Consider the following 25,143-nt stretch of genomic DNA (forward strand, 5'->3'; position numbering starts at 1 on the left):
AGCAGCTATAGGGAAAAGTACAAGAATACGCAGTATTTTCCCCACATCACTTTGCAAAACCACTTGGCCTTCCCCCAGAAACTGCCAGCAAATGCTGAGTACAGCATACTAGCATTGCTATGAGATGGGTATTACCAGACAGTTCTCTAAACCCATTTCCCATGTAAATTGGGCTGAATATGGCATGTTGTGAAAGGGTTTGTTTTTATTCAAGTTTATTTTTTCGCAAAAGGAATAGTAAGTCAATCTATTTACATGCACAGAAAGGGAAACCACCAAACTCCATGGCAGAACTGGATTTATTTGTAACTTATGGAATCTGAAGTTATCCTTAAATACAAAGTATATAGAAGCAAACACAAAACTTCTTCCAAAGAAACAAGAGAATGACTAAGTGAACAAGGTCATGCTGGAATCATGTGAATAGATAACACTATTTTCTGTGATCATTCACTTACATTTAAAGTAAAACTAAGCCCTTAGCCCTGCAATTTACAATGCATAGAGAACCTGGAACTCTTGCCCAAAATTGTTGACAATCCACTGTTTATTGTAAATCATATAGGCTTAGTTTTCAAAATCTATATTCACATAAACCAGGATAAAATATTATTTTCTAATATTTTTTATTCAGATGGCTTTTCCAGTGCTCCTGTGACCACATCAGAATGTTTAAGTAACCTGTGTGCCATACGTGAAAATATCTGAGTATATGAATATGCTGAATTTCATTCCAAAGAAGATCTATTCTCCAGGGACTTTCAGCTCAGCATGGGTAAAGAGGTAATCATGAAGATCAGGAGGCTGTGTGAAGAGATATCTCCCCTTTTCCTTAATTCCTGATTGATTTAAATGCTTTAATATCATATTGTTCATTTTCTTAAGCTCTTCTATGTTCTTCTTTTCAGATATTAGTCTGCTTGATATTTGGTCCATCTTGTTTCTAGTTTGAACTTGAAAAGGAAAATGCATTAAATTGGCAACATTTAAGTCAAGAGCATCGCTACCCTCTCTTGAATTCCTGTGGGAGTTTGTAGGCAATTATGATGAGTAAAAATATTAAACAGGAAAACAACTGCAGAACCTAATGTTAAGAAGTTATGCATCTGGTGCAGTTACTTGCTCACTACATTCTTTAATTGCTTATTTTCTGTTTTATTCTGTTTAGTGCAGTGTAATAAAATCAAAAACGGCTCAGACAAATTTTGCAGTCTTCAGGAGTGTATCCATTCCATTAGTGTCCACAGGAAAATGTCTTATTTAGAGGCTCCAAGATGCGATTTCTGGGCAGTATGCACCTGTATTTTTCTAAAAGTACAATTACTAAACCACAGCTACATCACCTGATTTCCTAAAGCATTTAGATTAAAGGAAAATTCTTGCAAATATTGGCATTTAGAGGCCTGTTTCCTCTGGAACACCAATATGCAGTATCCGTCATGTACACTTCTGGAGCTATTTTTTATTTTGGCCTTCTGAAGTTAACAAAATTTAGCCCTGAGTTTTGAAGCTCAAGTCTAATGGTGCCATTGCTAAACAGATTTATGTCTATGGATTGCAAACATAGTCTGAGATTATGTTTGTAACGTAATCTGAAACGCAGCTGGAAATCAGTTTTAAAAACCACAGACATCCACTACCCTGAGCCCAAGCAAACTCCTTTAATTCCTGTAAGTAGCCTTTTCACTATTACTTTACCTTTTTTCCACTAGAGGAGCACATTACTCATTTTTCTATACCAGGGCTCTACTTCTAGCAGCTCCCTGTTAAATAAATCTGGAATTCAAGTATGAGATATTTTAATTAGGGTTTTACAATCATAACACTTAAAATTTCCTTTGTGCTCTTTATTTGTCTGATATTCTGTCCTTTGAACACTTGTGAGCAAATTCAGACAAGGGTTAGGATTTCCTGTTCAAAAAGGAAAATGAGGATTTTTGCTATGCTCCAGTGAATTCCCTACTATAGGGGAAAAGAAATCTTGATTTCATGTGGATTCCAATTCATTCAAAATGGAGTTGTAAGTTAAAATAATGTACCTTGTACTCTGTTCAATACCATTAGTCCATAAAACCCCAAGATGGCAAGGACTCCATAAACCAAGGTCACCTGTAGCCATGTGCTTAGCTAAGCTATCCTGACCAGTCCAGATGAAGCGCAACAGTGATTACATCTAGAAACTCAATGCTGTGTGCCAATTTTGATATATCTTATCTAATTTTTTGTTTCTTATGTTTGATATTTTCTTAGTTCCAAACCAATTTCCAGTCAGTACTTAGCTGGCAACCTTCAAGTCTTTCTTCAGGTAGCCTGATTTAAGTGTTAACCTGGGTGTAATTCCATTTTCAGTGGAATGGCACCAATACTGAGTTTTATCTGGAAAGGAATGGAAGGCATGTTGTCAAAAAGTATCTCACTGCCATACAGTCATCTTTAAAAATTAATTTAATTTCCAGTCAGCATTTTTAGCAACACAGTATAACCCTGACGAGCTACATTCTTCACAGCTGTTAAAAAAGAACAAAACTAAGCGTTTGGCTCAGAGAGTAGAGGCCTGTGCTTTTACACCCATGACCAAGACCCACTGCCCATAAGCAGGCAAAGCTTTTGACCATGCAAATACAGCAGTAGCATGTTATAAGGTAGCACGATGCATTTCAGCAAAGTTGTTCTTCCAATTGACCCTACATTTTTAAGAACCGCTATTTGGTTTACTTACTTATTAAGAATATTACAAATGAAACAAGTGCCAAACTGACGATCAAAGTAAGAATAAAGGTGACGAAGAATAAACACTGGTTTCTTATGTTGCTCCCTGCCGTGTTTTCTCCAGTACCACCAGTATTCTCTTCCTCATCTGTTACGAGATGACAAATCATTTGGTGATACAGTTCATTAAGGTTGGTTAGGATAAACATGACAAAATGCTTCTGGCTCCATGGAATGGTGCAGCATACATCATAATTTCAGCCAACAGATTTTATTTCCTGTGATATTGCATGAGAAGGGAAGAAACCAAATTTATGTGCTCAGCTTGAATTTGGAAATATAAAAACTAATACATCTGTTATAGCTGTTGGAACATATTCAACAAAAATGTTTCTGTTGTTGACATACACTGTTTTGTTGAAGTTGACCTGTTGTACAGTTCAGAGTTTTACAGCTCAGTTTTATATGTACAAAGGTTGCAATGAAGTTTTCATCAGAAGGCTTTCTAAAGGCCTGAATGGACTCAACCTTTCCAAAAGGGAAGAGAGAAAAATTTGTATTGAAAATGTAGGTACAGGTTCATCCTACACATTCATTCTCTAGATTTGCTTCTTTTTCTGTTTGATGGTAGAAGTATCCCTGGGATGATTTATTTCCCAAATTAAGCATAAACGGTAGAAGTATCCCTGGGATGATTTATTTCCCAAATTAAGCACCTCAGTGAAGCTCCTGATGTTGGATAGGATGAATGTAGGTCTTGACTTTTTATCTTAAAACAAATGTTTTTAATATTATTCTTCTTCTTTTGGTTTTGTTGGTTTCATTCCAATAAAGAATGAGGTGCATATCCTCCCAAATTGTCAAAAATGGAATAGACTCTCACATATAGACTACATACGTTGTCCTTCAAGCACATGAAGAACGAGGGGGAAAAAGGACAAGTAGTTGCTATGCTTCCTTAGAATCAGAGCAGCAAGCCAGTTCATTGCTTTTTTAAGACTGTGTTACATAAAGGGAAAAGTCAGTTTCTCTCATAGAAACAGCTGCAATCAAATGAGAGGTGGCAGTAAGCCCTAAAGATAACAGGTAAAGTCAAGTGAACACCATGAGGAAAAATATGTGAATATAAAACAAAAAATTATACTTGAGCCAGATTTGTTTAATCCCAAGTTTGCATAATACTTTAACTACTTACTAAAGATCGGTTTTATTTTATGTTTTGGGGGTAGCAGGGAGCTAATGTAATTTCATATTGGTGTCAGTCTCATACATGCTAAAATTACAATGTAAATTACCATAATTTCTCCTCCTATAATTCCTGTCTTGCTATTCTGAAAGGGAGAGTAGTGTGTGCATCTGTGAAAAATATATTTCTAGATCATGTTCTCATTTTAGCTGGTAGAAATCTCTGAGGTCTTTGCAACTGAACCCGCAGTGATAAAGCTGAGGGAAGGCTGCATATGCCATTACAGCACTTTAATAATGAACCAACCTGGGGCTAAGCAATTCACTGAGCTAGTAGGAGGTCTCTGGGAATATCTCTGCTTTTCTTTATTGCATTTAACATGCTTTTGCCTGTGGGTAAGCTGAAACCTTTTAATATTTGGGTTTTGGGATTTTATTTTTATTCCTTTAGCATTCATAACAAATGCATCATATACTAAGTGCCTGCACCAATATTGCTTTCTAATCAGAATGATAAGGATGGGGAGGGCCTGCTACTGCTGTCTCTCAAGCATACTAAGCTATCAATAGAGGTCTCAAAAGTCATCTGTGCTTGCTCTGCCTCATGAATACTTCTTACTATTTCAGCTGGCTGAACATGCCAGACTGCAGTGTTGTGAGGAATCAGTGAACACAGATTCTTGCCAAGCTTCAAACAGTGGGACCATTTTATCATCTAAAACATAAAGAAATTGCTGCATGGCTGCTACCAAAGCAATCAAAAGGTATATACATTTTAAATAGCTTTTAACATGGTTGCTAGTGTGTTTGATTATGCCAGGTCATATTAAGCTATTGCACAAAAAGATCGCTGTGTACTGTAACATTCTTGAAAAATTGTTTTTAAACCAAATTGGGCATCTGTTATACTACTAATAGATCATTCACAAGATTTTAGTATTTATCAGAAATTGGAAAATAGTCCACAGATCTCACTGATTTTCTGGCAAGAGGACCAGAATTTTATGCTGCTGAATAAGGCAGCTAAGGACTGTGAAAAAATAATTTTATGTATTTAACTGTTGGGATAAGATATCTACAGAATCTCCAATTTAAAAAAAAAAAAAAGTATGTATGTTAAAAGACTAATCCTAGAAGGAGCCAAGGCACTCTACAAATTGATGCATAAAATACATATTAGGCTACCTTTATTTACTGCTGAAATGTAGGGAGGAGCATGCATGTGATTATTGCACAGAACTGTGTATGATTCCACAGAACCCTGTGTATTTTCTGGGAAAGTAAACAATACTTTCCAATAAAAATTACAAAAGAAAACAAGACAGTCAAACTACAAATAGTTTCTTTGACATTAAAACCAATTTATCTCATTGTCTCATTTTGTACTTGTAGAAGTGACAACATCAAGATAATCTACGTATGACAATTAAGTAGCTTATGTCTAACATCTTTGTGTTAAATCTAGAAACTAACACCACTCTAGTTCATAGAATCATAGAATCATTTAGGTTGGAAAAGACCTTTAAGGTCATGAAGTCCAACTGTAAACCTAACCCTAGTTAGTTGCATTAGAGAAAGTTAAAGCACTCAGAAATAAAAGTATGGAAAGGCATTTAAGTCCTATAACTAGAACCATGCTTAAGTTATGACCATTTGAAACTCATTTAAACATAGCTGTTGTTCTATAGCTTTTCTTCAGTCGAATTTGCCGTTATAGTAAGGGAAACAAAAGCAGATTCAAATATCAAAATGTAGAATGCTGCTGAAGAACTCCAGGTTTTAAGATGTTTTCAGGCCACAAAGAACTCAAGTATATTGTAGCTATCACTGGGTGAAAATGTTCTTGTTGCCATGAGCAAATCAAAGATAAAAGCTGTATAAAACCAGTAGAAGTGTGAGAGCTCGTATCTGAAACTGTAAGTAAAGAGAGTCTGCGAATTAAAATGCTTAAAAGTCTCATGGGATATTTCACATAATTGGTTTGAGTCCTTAGGAAATGTGTCTTAAAAGAATGAACAGAAATTCTCTGGTGTTTCTATTGCCACATATGAATTTTAGTGCTTGTGAAGAGTTACAATGCTATTTATGTAGGTGTATATTGAGCATTACTAGAGAAATTATCCTGCAAGGGATCACCTCATGGACCCCAATGGAAATAGAAGATAAATTCAGGCTTGACAGTGAATCCCTAGGCAAATGCAAGGATTTTCGAGAACCTAATAACTGAAATACTCAGCAGGAGCAGGTAAACCATTAATCTGATCTGTCTAAATTATGCCAATTTCAATCTTTTTCTTTTATTTTTCAGTACAGAGCTTGACCTGTACATATTGGCCTATTGGGCTATTGACATCAGTGCAACACAATGTGGTCAGTATTTTCAAATGTCATACATAACTCTTTTTTGATGGCCTATTTTATGTATAGAAACCCACAAAGCATCATCTATCATACGTACCTAGCACATGTTGGGATCCATCTGGACAAACATTTAGTTTGTTTAGGTTGTTTAAGGAATCAACTACATAAAGTTTTCCTTCTTCATGAGTATCAGGCAGGTTAATTTCCAAGGAAGGCCTCTCCATTGTATCTAAAAAAAAAAAAAAAATTAAAAAGGTAAATTAAAACATGGATATGTGAAATAACTGGTAACAGTTGGTGTCCTGTTCTAAGGAAGTGCTGAGCAGTCTTAACAACCCTTAAAAGAAAGGGATTTGAAGGACCAGCATACTTACTAGGTCTTGAAGGCAAGAGTAACTCAGTACATAGCACTTGTTTATTCTTGGAGATCTTTGATGAGTACAAGATTTTGCTTCTACATTGTGTTTGTGCACATGTGTATACTTACACATACATATACATATATATGTGTGTGTGTGGAGAAAGAGAGAAAGAGAAAAATCCGTTTGACTGCCTCCAGCAGTGATATGAACATTAGTTATTTAGTTGCATAACCCTTTTGGTTTGGTGGGTACTTGGTAAGATTATGGGTGATATCCTGACTACAGTGAAAGCCAAACCTTCACTAACACCGCCAGGAAGGATATCATTCAGATTCTCTGCTTCTAACATCAAATAATTCAGAGATAAGACAGACAAGGCAGATATGGATGTAGGAGATAAGCAGCAAGAATATGGGTCTGCTTATACACCTTAGAACATCACTGTGAAATTATTTGTGAAAAATGGAGCAAAAAAACCAGTTTTCTAATGTGGTTCTATTCCACATAGATGCTAGTTTTGGACAAATTAAAGCCTGATGGCAAAGCCTTTTCTTTAGACTAATACTCCTTACTTTAAAAAAAAGTACTGAATGGGGCCCAATCAGCAAAAACAGCTTCCGTGCAGAGTCTGGATCCATGAACTCATTGAATGATTGTTTATATAAATACAGTTATGAAGGAAGGTTTTATATAGAAAAGAAACAATACCTAAGCAGGCTGCTCTATGAATTGCACATTATTCCTTAATAGTCTTTTGGTTTTCTTTATGCCACCCTGACTCCGAAAACGTCTTCTAGAAACAAACAACAGTTCTAGCCATAAGGAGATGCAGATGCTGTAACTAGGCATCTTAGACTGCACTGGTCACTGAGAACTCCCTCTGTAATTATTGAAGAAAAATATGTACCTCCAGGTAACATTCCTCCTATTTTAAGATAATGTCTTTTTGACCTTACAGTCGCAGCCTAAATGTACCTTTCCCTTGCTAGTGAATATAAGGGGGGAGCTCACAGAGATGAGTTTACACTGGGAGTCAAATACATCTTACCCATTTAGTATTTTATCAAAGCTCTCAAGTTCAATTTTACCTGCCAAACATAACTCAGCGCTTCATGGGATGCAAACCTCCTGTTGATGGAGATTGTTAAGCACTAAGGGTGATTTCTGAATCATAGATGGGTTGAATTACCCTCTTGACGTGCCTCTGAGCCCTCTCTCCCTCTCCAAGCGATAGAGAACACAGTGTGACCCGATTCCTAACCTAGCACTTCTATTAAAAGTTTGATAAATATAGCCCTGAGTGTTTACAGAAAAGACCCGCTCTTTCCCTCATCAAACCAAATGCAGAAGATTGTCATAATTCCCCCAAATTTGAGCACACAGCCAAGTAAACATTCACTGAGCCTCAGTAAGTCAGAAGGCTAAGTGCTTCAATCACTCCTGACAACAGGGCTCATTCTCCTGATAGTAGGGATTGATGGGCCTACATGTGTACTTTTATATTTCTATTTAGCAATGTAAGAAAACATTACAGCTTTTTTTTTTCCCTGTTCAGAATTGTTGCTGCAAAATAGAACAATAAGGTAGAAAAGCTGGCATAGTAGTGGTCACCCTTACCTAGCGTATGACTTTTAGGTGTGCAGCAGTAATTCCAGGACAGATGGCTGTGTCCATTGTTGTTCCCCTAGAACGTCGCGTGGTGCCAGGCAGCACAGTCTGCGAGCCACGTCCCCACCAGCACTGGATCTGCTATCTCCCCACAAGCACATCCAGGGCCAACTGCAAGCGTTACAGAGCCCTGCATTTCAACAACGGCGTGCTAAAAGTTACCACTTTACGTACATAGGCTTTTGGTTATTTTTAGTTTCCAAAGAGAGCTCTTTCTGGTGGGTATTTTGATTTATACCTCCCTGCAACTTCAGGGAAGACTCTTCTTAACAACTTGAGCTGTAATAAATGTGAGTACCTATGATTCATTATTATTATGAATTATATGTTTCTGCATTCATTATAAATTATTTAAAACTGATTTCCTCACTGTGCGTGTAACTGTAGTGGAGATCATCATTACTATTAATTCAACAAAGTCTATACTATGTTTATTTGTTTGTTTCTGTTGACATGCCAAACAACAGAGAGAGGACACAGACATCTGTGTCACTGACCAGAAGTATTATTTTCCCAACAAACTAATCTAAACTTTGTGGGGTTTGGAGTCACTCTGTCCTGTACTTTAACCTTGCTTAAAGACTTTTTTCCCCTTTCGACTTTTAAATTTCTCCTTAAGTTGTCGTGGTTAAAATTAGAACTTAGCGTGAGAACACACTGAAAATTCTTCACAGAAAAAACAATCAAGTCTAAAAGGAAATAAAAACCAGGAGAATGAAATGTTACTTACAACATAACCACGTTCAGGTAATATGCCAGTATGGAAGAAATCAGCCAGTGAAAATCACCCGAAGAAAACTTCTCTACTTTTAGACCCATAGGAACCTGGCAACTCCTGCAAGACTCACGAAGGCAGCTATGAAACAGACTGTCCCTTTCAATCTATATTTAGAGTTCATCTCGGCTAAATACACTGCCTTCAAAATATTGATCTGTTTAAAAAGAAATCAGCACATATACAGCTCTTTTTTGTTGTATTGGAATCACGATGATAATATCCAATCATTGAGAATGAGGTTTGTTACTGAAGATCAATATTTCACTAACCTTTTGGTTTATGATGCCTTTTTAAAACTCATTTGCTATGCAGACGAGTCATATCTACAACACTGTAGCTATGAATAACCAGTTTGCTATGCAGAAGAGTCATATCTACAGTATTGCAGTTATGTACTTTAAAGGCATAGACTAGAAAAACTAAGGTATTTTCTTCCTTCTCCCACACACATTACAAATTCAAGTGGGACACTATTATGGATGGACTAATTTGTCTGGCATCCTTAGTTGTTTAAAAAATAATTTCTGGTGAACTGTTTGTCAGTACTGGTAATTGCTCCTTTGCAGACAGTTCTCTTGATCATCAGTTTTTTGTTGCCAACGTTGCAGAACGTAGTGTTGCAGCACACTGCAATGACAGGCAGCTGACGCTTACACAAAGGGACCACAGCTCAAAACAACAAATTCTTTCTGAAGCCATTCTATACATCTACAGTTTTGAACCCCTTTAAGCTGACAATAAATGTGTTTTTCTTTCAGGAAACAACAGAGAGGATACAGCTTCTGACTTGTAGTTTCCTACCCCAAGCTGCCAAGCTCTGACGCTGCCCAGTCCAAGTAGCTGGGCTGGTAATGCAGACATAACAAGCTCGCTCCTTTTCTGCAGGGGTCTCCTAGAAGTGCTCCCTCCAAACAAGGATGTGCAAGCCAGAAAAAAAAAAAAAATCTCACCTCCATCCCTGAAAGATTCCTGACACCATCCTAAGTGGAAGACAAGGACCCAGGCCTTTCCAGTTCTAAGCTTGAAAAGGTATACAGACCCAGCAGATCTCTGCAGGGCAGCAAAACAGCCCATCTCTCCTCAAACAGCCTTGGAAGCTGTCCTGGTCTCTGTGGTTGGCAGCTCCAGTGTAATGGGGGAAAAGGCAACCACATGCTTGGCCCCCTACCAGGAGGTGCTGTAGAAAGCAATTTTGCAAAATACCAGCAGGACAGGAAGCCATCAAAAGTGCTATTTTACATGTGCCAAAGGTGACCATGCAGAAGCCACAGGAGACACCAGCAAGCTTGTGGGAACATACTAGCTCAAAGTAGGCAACATCTTGGGCTTCATCTAGTTCAAGGATCAGGAAGTTCTTCTCCACTTGTGTGACAAATGCTGACAACACATGTCAGTAGTAGCACAGATTTCAGTTGAAGGCCTTGCTGTAGTCTAAGTTCAGTTTCATAAGCCAAACAAGTTCTTACATAATGCATTATTTAAGGAAGAAAAAAAGATGTATGGATTTTCCAGAATAGGTTCTGCTGTAATATGAAACTAAAAAAAAAAACCACCACCACAAACCACCAAACCAAACTTTCCCTTATCAGAGCAAGCAGTAGTTTTCAGGGTGGGGAAATTCTTGCATGTAAAGTTTACTTCCTCTGCTGATAACTTGACCTACAGTTTTAAGAATGTTCATTCTAACAAGCATTTCTATTTATAGATCTTCTGGCTGAGAAGCTCCAGCTATCTATGTTTTAGTGTCTTTATTACATAAACCCCCCATCATACCCATGAAAGACAGTTCTCAGTTACTAGCCCATTTCAGTCCTCTACAGCCGGAAACTGAGGGTAGAGGAATAGTTCAACATGACAAAAACAGGGCAGCTGGAATCGCTCCTGTAAGATAAGGGACAAGGTGTTTCACAGTACCAGAACTAGAAAACATTTGACCATTACAGAAGCGATGACAGATCAAGAGTGGGCTGTTGTGCAGAGCATATGCAAGACAGACATACCTTCGAAACACAGCAAGGTCGTTTCATGTGGCGTCTACTAAAGCATCGAGACTAACCCAACCACATGTCTGAATGGGCAAATAAACACACCCAGCTGTTTCAACCTTTAGGCTTTGCTAGTGTTCTCATTCATGTAGTAATCACTTACACAGAAAGCAAGCAGTGAGAAACATCTTTATTCCAAAAATTAAACATCCAATTTCAGAACATGAGAATCTTGTTTTTATTTTACATTGAGGCAAGTATTTCTCATTCACTACTCCACTGTAAGTGAAGGTAATTGAACTTCATAGACCCCTTCAGGATAAAGTCATAGTGTGTAGACATTTCTTTGTCAACCTGCCACTGAAGAATTTAAAATGTTACTAAAATAACTTCACACGAACAAATTCATCTTTTCATATTAGCACATTCTTACCAAAACATTTGGCCAATTAATTAATTTAACTTATCTTTACATAAACTAAGGAATCCAGTCTGACACGCGGCCTTTGACTACAGTTATCCACCCCATTGAACAGTTTGATTATAATATATTCAACCTTTGGAGCAAGTTGCATCTAATGCAAGTGTTATAATGTATCCCTGCACCCAATCTTGCATCAATCTATATACAGTGTATATGCAACTAAGCAATAACATGCATTATATTTACAGACTTTATACAACATCCCTGTGCACAAGTGCAAACTGTGACTACAGAAATTTAAAAAATCATTTAAAGGTTACAAATCTATTTTAATTATGAAAATTCAAGCCCATGGAAAAGGAGATCTAGAAAAATTCCCCCACGTCTGCTCTTTTATCACGACATTTACTTCTAGCCTTTGTCCGAGCCTTGAATGCTGCAGAGTTGTACAAGTGCTACAAAATAAAAAGAAAAATGAATCACAGATGTTCAAAAGGCTTATGTCCTTTAGAGATTTATGTTAAGAAACAGTTGCAAATACCTTTTTATTAATCTTTGAAGTAAATTAGTAGGCCTTTTGAAATTTACAGTATAGTACCTTTGAACCAAAGGCTCATTCATTTTAATGTATGTACATTTAAAAAAACTTGGACTGCATAAGAAAGGCTAAGCTAGGAGCCATTCTGGAAGCCAGTCAGTCTTGAACATCATCCAGACACAATGTAGATTAAGTTTGCCCCCTGGATTAAACTTGGTAGCACCATTCCACAGATTGTACACGTGGTGAGTACATTCACAACCAATAGAAAAAAGTCATCCTCCTAGTGTCCGTTTCACACTGGAGAGTTTGGGATACTGTCTTTATAAAGGCTCAGTTTCTATGGCTTCCTGTAGGTTCCTATCCAAAAACCTATGGCTTTCGTAAGAGCCCAAGTTTCACATGTATGGAGCATGAACCTGGTAACAATGAGGAAACAAGTCAACCATCAGACCCACCCCTGGGAGAAAAGCAGACACATGCTCAGTGGAAAATCTGAAATAAGAGCTCAAAGATGCACACAAGCAAGGTTTGGTTTCATTCAGGACAATATGGGGCACTATTAGAACTAAAGTGACAAGTTTAAAGATGACAGCTTCTAAAGTGCATGTTTGGAATACCATCTAATTCAGGAGAAATATATTAGTGTATGAAGTAGAGAAAATAACATTAAGGTGCAATAACCTACCCTTTCAAAACGGGATATCTTCATTGTTTTAAGAGTTGCAGCATCTAGCATTACAGGTGGACCAAGCTCAAACACATTCCGAAGAAAGTCATTTGACTAAATGAGAAACACATCAAATGATCAGTTTCTCCTCTGATTATCAATTCTCCAAAGATGACTATTTGTTAAATATCAAGTATTCCAGTAAGAAATAGCAGCAATTGGACATAGTATCTTTTGCAGTTAAGCCAGGGAACACTTCTTCCTTTAATCAGAATAAGGCTAAGAACTAAAATTGCCTGCCAGAGAAGACAGAGACAGCTTCCCCCCGCCCTTGATTTTTTTTTTTGTCCCAGCAGATTAGATACTGTTCTGTTACATCTACACAAGATTAGGCAGCTGGATCCGTATGGTTTCACAACACACCAATTTTAAAATATTTGGCTGTAAAAGTAGTATTTGAAAAATTTGAAAAAGCTGCTACATGCCTGGGCTCCCTTAGTCACGTAGAAATGCAATTGACACTGGACTGAAGATTTTAACCCCATGATTATCATAGTGATGTGGGAGCGTATACTCCTAAGCTACAGTTCCTGCTTCTGCTAAGTATCTGAACAGATGACTAGTGAACAAGCAGTTCCTAGAACGGAGATAAGGACTTAGCCCTTTCCTTCTGGAATGCTGTCATCATCAGGCTGCAAGCTGTGCTCATTATTTTTGACAAAAATTTGCATTCCTTTTTAAAGGCTTGAAGAGGAAGGCATGCAGCCTTACAGCAGCCAGATGACACCACCACTCTGCTGAAAGAGAGCATAAGGATTCAGGGAAAACCCTGAAGCTAGGAAGATATTCAGCTTGAGTATCTTTCTTCTTGGAGAAGTCCTCTGATTGCTAACCCAGCACACCCAGGCTACAACTCAGCAGCAGCTCACCCAGACAGTTCTAGCTCACTGTAGTTCATTTTGTAAGTGCTGCCTTTTAACACTTCTTACGCAAAGTCCATCATTTCACCAAGTTCTACTCATGATTTTGTAATTCAGACTATATTACTACAAAGAAGCCAGACAGGGAATAACAGTCTGAGCATGTATCATCAAACAGCAGCTCACCTGCAAATGATATTGCATCCCTGACCCCAGAATCTCCTTGAAGGTATCATAAGTTTGTTTTTTAACCCAGCAGTCAATATACATGCGCTCAGGTCCAAACTTGACCATCTCTGTAGGAAAGTCACGCTCCTATCCAAAATTGAAGGAAACACATAATTTTAAACAGTCTTTTGTATTAGGAAGCGTATCTATCTCAATAAACGTTATTTTCATTAATAAATTTGGCACACCAAAGCCTTCCAAATAATATAATATGCATATACTAAAGATTGTATTTGTTCATAAACTGATGCATACCTGAAGTTAAATCTCATGTAAGACTTGAAGCTGATATTCTTCAAGTCAGGAAGCATTTAAAAACCAAGAACACTTTCATCTTTAAAATGACTAAGAATTGGACTTACCTCCAGAAAAAAAAAAACAGTTCTCAGTGCAGGAGTCACCTTTCAATCAGTTTGTAAGCCTCATTTAGTCCCCCCCTTTTAAGTACAGCGAACTACATTTGTGACAATGGAATGTAACAAGTGACTCAGATTCTTCTACAGGCAGCATCTGAAAGGTGACCTCAAATCACTTCAACACCTTCTTCCTTAGCTTCCGAGATGTTTAACTGTTCTCAATGTCAACTAATATTTAGTTGGTCTTACCCATACAGCAATGTAAGAAGTAATTATCTGACAAGTAAAAAATGTAGTTTGAGAGGTGCAAGATAACAAATAATCCATTAAAGTGATAGAAGTTTGACATTTGTCTTGGAGACTTAACTCAGAAGTTATGTCTCTAACTGTAATTTTAGAGTCCTGCTTTCTGTATTGCTCTCTTAATCTGGAAAACCAGAAGACTACAGCACAACGCTAGGACAACTCCTCCTCCCCATACACATCAACACTTTAGCCCCTGACAGAAGTGCCATTTGGAAACGTATATTACTACCGAGTTGCTTTTGTTTATTATGCACAGCAGTTCAGTAAGAGATTTTACAATAAACTTTTCCACAGAATTCAGGACACTAATTTGGACATCCTACAAAGTTTTCTATGAACAAAATCTGCTCATGGTATAAAATAAAAAGAATTTAGTATTTGCAGTGCAATGTTTAGCCTTCTTTAAAGAAAAAAATACTCTTCAATATGGAAGTCAAGTTTGGAGCAAAATAAACAAAGTTCGACTTTCTTTGTTCTATGTTCCTAAAAAAGCAGTTATATTTCACAGAAGTGATCAGAATTTGAAATCTCATTTAAAATACTTTTTTCCTGTTGCTTTCACTGAAAAAGTAATTCTACTTAATAATAAAATGATTTTCATTAAATTGTACACTACATAGTTACAATCCAGACATTCAAAATAAGACAAAAGAATCACCTCAACAGCTCGTAGAACATCTCTGAAGACAGATCGCTGCTTTCTTTTATCTACTTTAGCTCGGTGCTTGTTTCCATCAGTAGCCAGAGCTCTTAGTTTCTCCGTTAGAAGTTCCATATCTTCATAAAAGAAATCCTAGTCCAAAAAAAATTTTTTTTTTTAGTTTCTGGCCTTAACACCTTCCCCTGCAAATAAGAAAATGGATCTCTCCAAATTCCGGGCATGTAGACCTCTACAACCTGTTACTTTGTTATTCAGAGAGACAGAGATGGCACTAACTTCCTGTAGTTCCATTTGCAGCGTTTAAGCCAGTAAGAACAAAGTCACAGCATCCAGTTTACCCAAATACGACACTATCAGACAATTCTGGTAGTCAGAGCCATATGAAACAGTACAGCTCCTTCAGTGTATTCTGCTCTGTAATTCCAAGAGACTCAAACTGCCTAACTGATCTGCTGAACCTGGCTGCCACTCCTGTCGACAAGCTGAGGGCGCTTTCAGGTTATTAGCACAGAATTCGTGCTGCTGGAGATGGATCGTGAGACACTATTAGACTAACAGTATGGAATATTTAGGCGTAAGTCTTGTATGGTGTAGAAAATTACAAAGCAGTTTTAGAAAAATGCTTAACAGAACACTCCAAGTAAGCTTTAATGCATAATTGTTTAGCAGGAAATATTTTCTCCCCTCCGTTTACTAATTCAGCGGTAGTTTACCTGGATTAGTAAGAATGTATGTAAACTTATGTAAAAACAAGTTTTTGTGGGTTTTTTGTTTAATGTGAATGTTTTGTCATGTCAACTGACTAGGCTGAGTTTACTGCATGCTTTTTGAAAGAAACTGGTCAAAGGCAAAACACAGTAAGCATTTTTCATCTGCACTGATTGTTAAGGATCCAACAAGCATCATTTGTAATGATTAAAGGGATATTTCCCCAATGCAAGGGAAGAAGTTTTTAGTGAATATAGTCTCATCTGTTAATGCATTTTAAGATTTTAGTTACTTACAGTCAGTTTGACCAAATAAAGGATCAAGTTCCAGTCTCTATTTTTTTCTTTCTAAGTTGGCTTCCACAGCCAAGAGACACAAATCCCTACTGTTTGCAATTATACAGAAGTCTCAGCATATTGTTTCAGATTATGCAGTGTTAGTGCCGTGTATCCTGACTCAATTGGCATTATCTCTTCATTTTGGACAGTGTTCTACCAAAGCACAGCAGCCTTGATCAAGCTAAGAGACATTCAGGCAGCTCTCCCAAACCGTGCCATTGGTAAGTGGAGACTGTTTCCTTCAGTGCTATCAAGAAAACAGTTCGGAAATTAATAAGGCATATTGAGAAATGTAAAGGCAAGTTTAGCTGTGTATGAGGTAATACCGAGAAGCTTGCACCTAATCCAACTCAAAAGCAAACCCCAAGAAATCTCACCAAACGTAGCAATACTGGTATCTGTGCAAAATTCGTGCAAGTCCTTTCAAAATCTCCCCCCCCTAAATTGACTGACTAGTCCCCAACTGACTAAAATAGTCACAAATGTTGTGAAACTATCATGCAATACTAGTTATTCTTCTCAAGGTACCTAAATAAGAATACTGGAAAAGAAATATTAAAAGTCAACATGGTTTCTACTGAAGGATAGATTTTCAGCTGTGAGAGCAGAATTGTACAGGTTGTGAATCACTGGAACTTGTCTGTGTAAAATCTAATGAGTGTTGCCACTACAGTAAACAATACTGTTTTATCCTGGAATCTCTCTATGGATTTTTCTTTTTTTTTTTTTTTTTTAAAGCTGGTGTTGGATTTAGATTTTAAAGCTTGCACACTACATTTCTAGTTGCTTTTCAGTACTGTGTTTTGTTATATTGGTCCTGTTTTACAATATGGAAATTAGTGTAAAAATGATAGCTAAGTTGCTATGAATCATTGCTATACCCACTTCGATTGGGGCAGACTCACTGCAAAGAACATAACCCAGTGAATTATTTGCTGCTTGTTGAGATCCAGGGTGCTATGCAACACAGGTTAAATCATTTGTCTTGTCATCATCCCAATGCAAGAAAATTTAGCCGCTGACGTCTACTTACAGCATCTGTTTCGCGTGCCAGTTCAAAAAGAAGGGCTAGCGTTTCTCCAGCAGCTATTCTCATGTTGAGATCATCACAAGACAGCAGACTCGGAAGTTTATGCAAGTGCCTAGGGAGTAAGTCACATTTCATTAAGATGTAAATTTTGTTGACACTGCTTCATTGCATATAGAAAGTCATTATAAATTTTGTTTTCCACAAAAGACACTCACATTTCAATTTTCTTCTTCACTTCGTTCATTGGACAAATGGTCAACAATAGTGTCCATGCTAAGAGAGCACTGATGTGAAGCACGGTATTATGGGTACTCGATACACCATTAGCATCTCTGTCTCGCTGATAGGCCTTTATGAAGATGTTTTCCAGGCATTCCATAGTAGAGTACAGTTCCTGAACAGGGTAAAAAAGATCATGTAAGTAGCCTAAGATTCACACATTTTCATATTGTCAATCTATTTAAAAAAGTATTACTTATCCTCACCGTAATGTCATCAGTGACAATGAAACAGCAAATCCCTAAGCAGGTTGCACACTAGATGCAAAAGAAAAAAGTGTCAGTATTTGACATTAATGTTATTGTTGACAAAACCTTCAAACTTTGACCTCTGAAATTCAACATCTGGAGTAATGGAAACCTGAGATTAAGACCTTTGCAGAGTAGAAGTCTTCAACACTGTTTAATTCAGTTACAAAGTAACAGTTACTCTCAGGGCGATTTTACAACATAAGCTACTCACAAGCCTTCACTTTTCATGCTGTATTATTTGTTATGCTTACAAAGGCCCTCCAAAAAGCTACATGTAGCACTCTTTTCACCCGATTATTTTAAATCCCACTAGGATTCACTAGCAGAAATCATGCCGATAAACAGTAATGGACATATAATATTTATTTACAGCTGTGGGAAATATTTTCCCCTCTCTGCCCAGTATGACAATGATAAAGGCAAGGTGGAGAATCTTAGTTAAAACTCTGAAGTTTAAAAAAACCTCTTGGCAAGAGCTTTAGACCATCTTCAGTCAATATTTCAAGTATACCACTGATGTATAGATGAGATAACTGGGTGAAAAACTTAAAATACTTTTGGTAGTACGAATGTATCAAGTATGTAGTTCTGTATCTGCTATATGTAATTTTATCATATGTAAATACATTTGCGTAACTAATTCCTCTGCTGTTAAAGAAGTTAATACAGGAAGGATACATCTGTCAGTGGGAAAACTTTCACTTTTTTTCTGTAGGACTTCCAGCATTAGCCCTCAGAACTGCAGTAAGGAGACTGCAACATAATGAGTTAAGACACTTAAAGTATTAGATGTAACAGGTTTTTAAGGAAGTTCTTAGGTTGAAGAAGAGAATGACATTCAACCTTTAGGTGGAACTTTTTAAGCCAGTGAAAACTGCTATGCATCATTCAGAGCATACGTCAACATTATGAGTTTGCACTAGTGTAGTAACCTTTAGTTCTGGATTACACAATAGTGAGCTGGTTAAAAACTGCCCTCTGTCCCGTTCTGACAAATAAACATTTTATACTTACAGCCTGTCTGGCTTGGATACTGGCTGTTCCATCACAGACAATCTTCTTCAGAACTGGACCAAGGGTCTTAAAAATCTCTTCACTTTCAATTCCTGACCCCATCTGCACACACAGAAGACATGCTAGTCCGGCAGCTGCACACTGTTCGTCGCTTTTACCTAGAGATTAACATGTGTGATGAGTAATCACTTTGTGCATTGCTTCCTTCCTTCAAGGATAATTAGTCCAAAAACTTGCAAGTGGAAATTCAGAAACCAATAGACAGAAGATAATTTCAGTTAATTTTCTAGGTCAGTTAAAATATAACATCTAAATTCAAAAAAAGAATGTTGTTAACACAACTTAACTAAGCACTCTATAAAGTACTAGAGAAACCTCACAGTCTTAATTCCTTTTAAACAGTAAGCTATTTCATAGGGATTATTGCTTTCTAACAGCAAGCATACTAATTACCTTTCTTTATGCAGCGTTCAATGCTATCAGTTAGCGTCATTCTCCTTTCCATGATAAATTCATATAGTATTTTAGAAGAAAAAGCACTTTTCAGACTTTCAAGAGCTGCTTGTCTTGTCTTTGCACTGTTGGAAGAGAGAAGGAAGACCTCCCGAAATCAGCACACATCAGTTAGAGCTCAGCCTTTGTTTTTAGGGTAGTTTATATTTGTCTGCGCCCAACAGAAGAGTAACCCACAGCAGTACCATGAAGTATGAAATGCTATGAATTGCCTCCTTCCTCAAGGACAGAGAATCTTAGGTTGGGGATAGAGTTCACAATAGTACACCAAGCTAGAAATAAAGTCACTCTAATTCAAGTTATGAGGAAAGGCAAGTCTGACTCTCACTTATCCAAAAACTTGGTGGAAGGAGAAAGGTCTTTTCAGATCCAGAAGAAAAGAAAGTCCTCCCCAGCATGAAATAACTGTAATTTCAGTAAGCATATAAAAACAGTCTGATACATATTTCCCTTATATCAGAGGAAGCCAGAAAACAATGAATGAATGAGTTTCTTCAAAGCATACTATACCTCTTGTCCAATGTAAGATCAATAAACCCCTTCAATTTGTATTCTAAGTCTTCTTGAGTGGCTTCTTCATCAACTTCAGGCCCTAATCCAGAGGAAATGATTTAGTCCTACTCATACACATTTTATTAACAGACGTAGCAGTATCCAACACTTAACACTTTTAATACTAATAAGAAAACAGTTTAACACAGACAATAGCTACAGAATTGTTCAGTATTACAGGAACAGAATGATGTTAAGCCTACTACATCAAACTGCCCCTTAACATACTTTTATAAAAATTGATCCATTGATACATCTGTGCTGTTTCTATACCTGCTTCTTACATGTGCCAAGAATGAATGAGGGAGCTAATCAGGTCTTACATAAATTTGCTACAACTGACACCCATCAGCCAATCCTGTTGGCAACATGTTTTCATCTACTCCACTACATCTACCCTGGGAGTACAGCAGGGTGTTCACTGTTGATGCAGTGAGTACTGTCTAAGCAGCCTGTCCTATCTGGCATCATTTTAGATGCCTCTGCAACAGCAGCTCAGTTAAGAGTAGCAAGCATTCATAGGGAAGGCTCCCTGCCTAATCCCCCTGCAGCAGGCTTTCAGGTCCCCTTCTCCCAAAAAAACATCATTAGAGCAGTCCAGGCTGCAGAGATGGTAATGGAGACAAAGCACAAATCTAGTTCAAAACAGGCAAATGTGACTCTTTCCATCCCAAACTCTTCTGCAGTTCTTACCACCTTAGCTGTGTGTTATGAAAATCAATGTCTTATAATGCATCTTAAAATTCTTGTTGTCTCCAAAAGTTAGCATTGTATAATTCTAATATAAAGAAGTCTAGTAGTTTCACGAGAGGCTCATGAAACCTGGAGTATATTCTTACCAAACAAAACGATAGCCACTAGTTTTAACAATCATATAGTGTTTAACAGAATGTCAATATCTTGCTACTGCTACTTAAAGTATAGTACTTAAACTCTTAAGTCAACTCAGGTTTTATGTTTTTAAAAAGATGAATAGATATAAATGAAAGAATATACCATCCTCAGTGAAGCTAGCAGGATCACTGAAGCCACTGCAGTGGCTCATAGTTTCAATTGAAGCATCTTCATCACTAAAAGGCTGCACATTTCTGGGCTGACCACCTGAAGGAAATATGAATACAATCATTTGGTTATTTTTCATATGCAAAAGGAAGATCTGAACATCAAAAGTAGAATTTAACCCTCCCAACAGCTTCACTCTTCCTGACCCAGTCACAAAAAGCACATTTCTTTCCTCTGCTGGTTCCTTTACTCCCACCTGTTCTGAACACTTAGTTGGCTCTGTTCTGGAAGACCGTTTGTGGATGGTGGGGAAGTGCCTGCCTAGTTTTCAAAGTATTGGTAGAATTCCTAACTCTAACACTTCAAGTTAATGCAACTTCCTGTGACCATGCTTTAAAGATAGCTCTGTATTAATTTAACTGTTAGGACGAGCTACCTAAAAAAACTGCCACACAATCTTTATTTTTCAGTTTTGAGGGACTTAAGCCAGGGAAAGTTATACATTTCGGCAAACATACATTATCCAGTTCAGTGCACGATTTACGGAATTAAGTGTAGTGCGTGTGGCATCAGCAGCATCCAACCCTATTTCAATACTGAATTACAAATACAAGCCCGAACATCAAATGCTTCAACAGGGGAAAAAAGTTTTCCCTCTCAGGATCAAGATGACCTCAGTTCAGCAACTTCAGTCTTTGAAAAAAGCAGTATTATTTTCACCAGTACTCTTCTCTACAAGTTTTGATACCTGTATCTTATCATTACAGTATTAAGAGTTGGAGGAGTTTGACCTGATAATACTGTAATTTCTACTGCTCTCCTATCCTAGCCCTTAATTTGCATCTACTAAAGTTGATTAACAAAAGAATAGTTTTACTGCTATTTCTGCAACAGCTCCCAAATGTCATTTACAGAACTCAGAATTCTGCCCTTCCATCTATTTTTTGTGGTACAATTGATTCTAAATTATTTTAAGAAGGCAGAACACAGTTCTTGCCAGCTTCAGGCAGGCTTCCTGACTACCAAGACCCCCGCAAAAGCATTTTTATCTAGGCAGAATCAACCTTGAGTTGATCACTGTCCAAGTGCTTTCCAAAAAAGTTAAATTCACACTTCAGAGGTTTTGCAGCTCTTAGCTGTAAATCATCTACTTGTATCACTAACTATAACCCTTGATGCTTCCCTATAGTTACAAAGGACAAACATTAGCCAATGCACAGACCAAGAAACTTGAAGCTCAGAGATCTGGCACTGCCACCTTCTTGCTTCTAGTGATGTCAAGCAGGGAAGTTCAGTGGGAGAAGTGGCAAGAATGGCTGCCAGCCCTTCACAAACTAAAATAAAACCAGCTGCTGAAAGACCCAGTGAACTGGTCACTTCCTGAACATTTGGTACTAGAGTCAGACTCTGCTCACAGCTATGGCAACCTGAAGTGAAATTTCTCACCACCCCACAAAATCTCCATCCTACCAGGCATCAGCACCTCAGCCACACACATTCTGGATCTGCATGAAGACTGTTCATTTTCTAATACCCTCTTTTATGCTAAGAAGGGTTTTTTTAAAAGATACTGCAGCCTTTCGGAGCACAATGCGCTGACATACCGCCCCACCAGCCACCGGAGTGACAGCAGCAGCCCTCCCCCCGCCCCGGAAGGGCCCACGCTGGCGGCGGTGCAGCAGCGCGGACACCGGAGGCTGTGCGTGCCGGGGACGCGCCCCAGCGCCTTTAACTGCTCCTGGAACCCCGCGGGCCCAGCCTCCCCCGCCGCAGCCCAGCTCCCCGTGCTACCCTGGGGCCAGCCGGGCGGCACCCGCGACCGCGGCGGCCAGGAGGCCCCCGGCGGGGCCGGCGCCGGGCGGGGCCGGCCCCTGCCCTTGGAGCGCTGCTCGCCGCCAGCGGCGCCAGGCACGGCCACCGCCCGCCGCCTCCCCGGGGCCGCCCGCGCCGCCGGGCGCATGCGCGCAAACGGCGTGAGGTGGCGGTTTCGGGGACCGGCTCCTGCCACCCCGGCGGCGCCGCCCGGCCTGTGCCCATGCCCGTACCGCGCTCCGTCCCGCCCAGCGGAGAGCTCCGCGGCCGCGCCTGTCCGTCCTGCCGCTTTCCCACTAGCCCCGCAGGGAGCCGGGACGCAGCCGGCCAGCGCGGCCCGGCCGGCCGCGGCCCCTCTCGCCGGCGAAGGCCGCCCCCGCGGCGGCTCGGGCGGCCACGGGAAACGTCGGGTGAACTCCGCGCCCCACAAGGCCGCCCGCTCCGAGCCCCCGCCCGCCGGCCCGGCCGCGCTCACCGGCTCCGCGCTGGTGGTTGCTCCCCCGCTTCTTAGGCTTGGGCATGGTCGCAGCGGCGCTCGGCTCGGCTCCCGCGGCCCCTCTCCGGGTCTCGGTCTCTCTGCTCCCCCCCGCCCGGGAATCAGCGACAATCAGCCGATGGAAGAGCAGGATCGCTTTTTACTCCAACGCCTCTGCGAGGCCGACTTCCCGGGCCGGGGCAGCGGAGGTGATTGGCGAAAGCAGGCGGAGGACGAACCGGTGGCGAAGGCAGAAATCCCCGTGGAGGCCCGTGAGCGGAGTCGATGCATCTTTCTCCTCTCAGACACCTGGGGCTAAAGGCGCGGAGGGGGCGCCGGCGCCGCTTTTATAGCCCGCCGGGCTGCGGGGGCGGGGCCACGCGACGTGCCGTTGCCGCGACCAATGGCCGGGCGCTGCGACGGCGAGCGGGTGACTCAGTCGCGTCAGCCCGTGACGAGGCCGCGCTGCTATCCAGCGGTAGGGCTGGGACGTCATCGGCGCTTCGCGCGCCACGCCGCGGTGCACGCTGGGAACGGCGGGCTTGGCCGCCAGCCCACGGGCGGGGGGGTGCGCGGGCGGCGGCGGCCCGGCCTGACCCGCCCCGCCGGCGCCGGGCCGCGGCCTTGGGCCGCCGGCGGGGGCTGACAGCGGCCGCGGGAGCCCGCACCGCGCGCGATGCCGCCGTGAGGTGGCCGCGGGGGCAAGCGAGGAGCAGAGGGCTGGCGGGCTGGCCGCCTCTCCGCCCTGGCCCGCCTCGCCGGCGGAGGCTCCTCAGGGCGCCTAAAAATACCGGGCGGGCGGCGGGGAGGCGGCGGAGCGCCCCGTCTGTGCAGAGGCGCGTCCTGCCGCGCAGCGCCCGCCGCTGCTCCCGCGGGTGGAAGCGGGGCTGCCGGCGCCGCGCGGGAGGCGTCTGAGGCCGTGAAGGGCGGGGGGAAGCCCCGGGCAGCCCGTGCGGGCCAGACAAAGGAGCAGCGCGGTGGTGCCCGTGCAGATTTCTACGTGCAGGCCTTTTAAATCGGGCCGTGTGCCGCGTTGGTCGCTGGCAGTGGAAAACAGTAGCTCGGTTTTGTCCTACGAAGTATCGTCGGTGTACAGGGACGTCTTCGGCACTGGTTGCGGTGTGCGGGCCGAGGGAAATGCCAGAAGGGTTCGACTGTGTGCCTGGCATTTGGAAACGCGTGGATACCGGATAGCTAGCTTACTTCGTCAAAACAGTTTTTCTTCCACGCACAAAAATGTTTTTTGTTGTCACTTTTTTGTTAGTTATATCTCTCAATTTAGAAACTTGTGCTGTAAGTCTACATGGTTCTACTTTTAATCCAAAATTTTTTTTTTCTGTTTTCTGCTGAACTTCAAATAAAGAGAAACAGGATAGCATTCCTATCCACCAAAAGGAGATTATAATATTTCTGAAATGTGAATGTTTGTGAATTCTGATTGATGGGCTGTAACAGTACTGCAGTGTTTTGAGGGAGGGAAGGCAATTTTGCGGAACATGCTGAAAAGTTACATAAGACATAACAATGGTTACACTATTTGAATTCCTTCGCATACAAAATATGTTTACACTGACTTCCAGAAAGGTAAACTTTCATAACAATTCTACATAAATGTTACATGAAAAACAGAGGAAATGGGGTTTAGTGACTCGTTTGTGGATGTTGAGTAAGAAAATGCTAGTAGTGTCTGTTTCTAGAAAATGGTAGCTGCCAGTTGTGATAGCTGTGGGCGCTGGTAGAGCCCGATGTTCTGCATTGCTGCGCAGCGTGAGCCTTCTGGTGAACAATTTCTTGGGCATGGGAGAGTCAAATTTCTGAAAAGTTCTACACATTTCTTTCAGCATCCTATTTAAGAAGACCAGAGAAGAGGGAAAAGTCAGTGCATACTGAATGTGCACAGGACAACAGAAGAGTGTCTCAGAGGCACCAGTTTTTCTTCCTCAGGATGAAATGTTAGAGCAGAGGACAGCCTTCCAGGTAAGTAGGTGGAGGAGTTGCAATTAAATACAGAAGGCATA

The 25,143-nt window shown here is 40.4% G+C and overlaps 2 protein-coding genes across 5 annotated transcripts; both read right to left on the reverse strand.

The window, feature by feature from the left end:
- Positions 1–281: 281 nt before the first annotated feature.
- Positions 282–9,352, reverse strand: LSMEM1 (leucine rich single-pass membrane protein 1). 3 transcript variants are annotated; one of them, XM_059816357.1, is made up of 4 exons: positions 9,333–9,352; positions 6,353–6,484; positions 2,720–2,857; positions 282–953 (listed from the first exon to the last, which is right to left on the reverse strand). In XM_059816357.1, the coding sequence occupies exons 2-4, from the start codon at positions 6,477–6,479 to the stop codon at positions 745–747; spliced, it is 474 nt and encodes a 157-aa protein (XP_059672340.1). In that variant the 5' UTR covers positions 6,480–6,484; positions 9,333–9,352; the 3' UTR covers positions 282–744. The 3 variants fall into 3 exon arrangements, with proteins under 3 accessions (XP_059672340.1, XP_009816986.1, XP_059672339.1); XM_009818684.2 differs by lacking the exon at positions 9,333–9,352 and adding an exon at positions 9,016–9,280; XM_059816356.1 differs by lacking the exon at positions 9,333–9,352 and adding an exon at positions 8,235–8,354.
- Positions 9,353–11,220: 1,868 nt separating this feature from the next.
- Positions 11,221–23,247, reverse strand: IFRD1 (interferon related developmental regulator 1). Of its 2 annotated transcripts, XM_059816115.1 has the most exons (13): positions 23,087–23,247; positions 23,012–23,035; positions 20,833–20,937; positions 19,795–19,876; positions 19,225–19,349; positions 18,772–18,929; positions 17,713–17,763; positions 17,443–17,621; positions 17,231–17,339; positions 15,149–15,283; positions 13,787–13,915; positions 12,699–12,794; positions 11,221–11,927 (listed from the first exon to the last, which is right to left on the reverse strand). In XM_059816115.1, the coding sequence occupies exons 1-13, from the start codon at positions 23,169–23,171 to the stop codon at positions 11,838–11,840; spliced, it is 1,368 nt and encodes a 455-aa protein (XP_059672098.1). In that variant the 5' UTR covers positions 23,172–23,247; the 3' UTR covers positions 11,221–11,837. The 2 variants fall into 2 exon arrangements, with proteins under 2 accessions (XP_059672098.1, XP_059672099.1); XM_059816116.1 differs by lacking the exon at positions 23,012–23,035 and having other exon boundaries at positions 23,126–23,247.
- Between the last annotated feature and the right edge of the window lie 1,896 nt (positions 23,248–25,143).

Source organism: Gavia stellata, chromosome 4, assembly GCF_030936135.1.
Source record: "Gavia stellata isolate bGavSte3 chromosome 4, bGavSte3.hap2, whole genome shotgun sequence".
Taxonomy (NCBI): domain Eukaryota; kingdom Metazoa; phylum Chordata; class Aves; order Gaviiformes; family Gaviidae; genus Gavia; species Gavia stellata.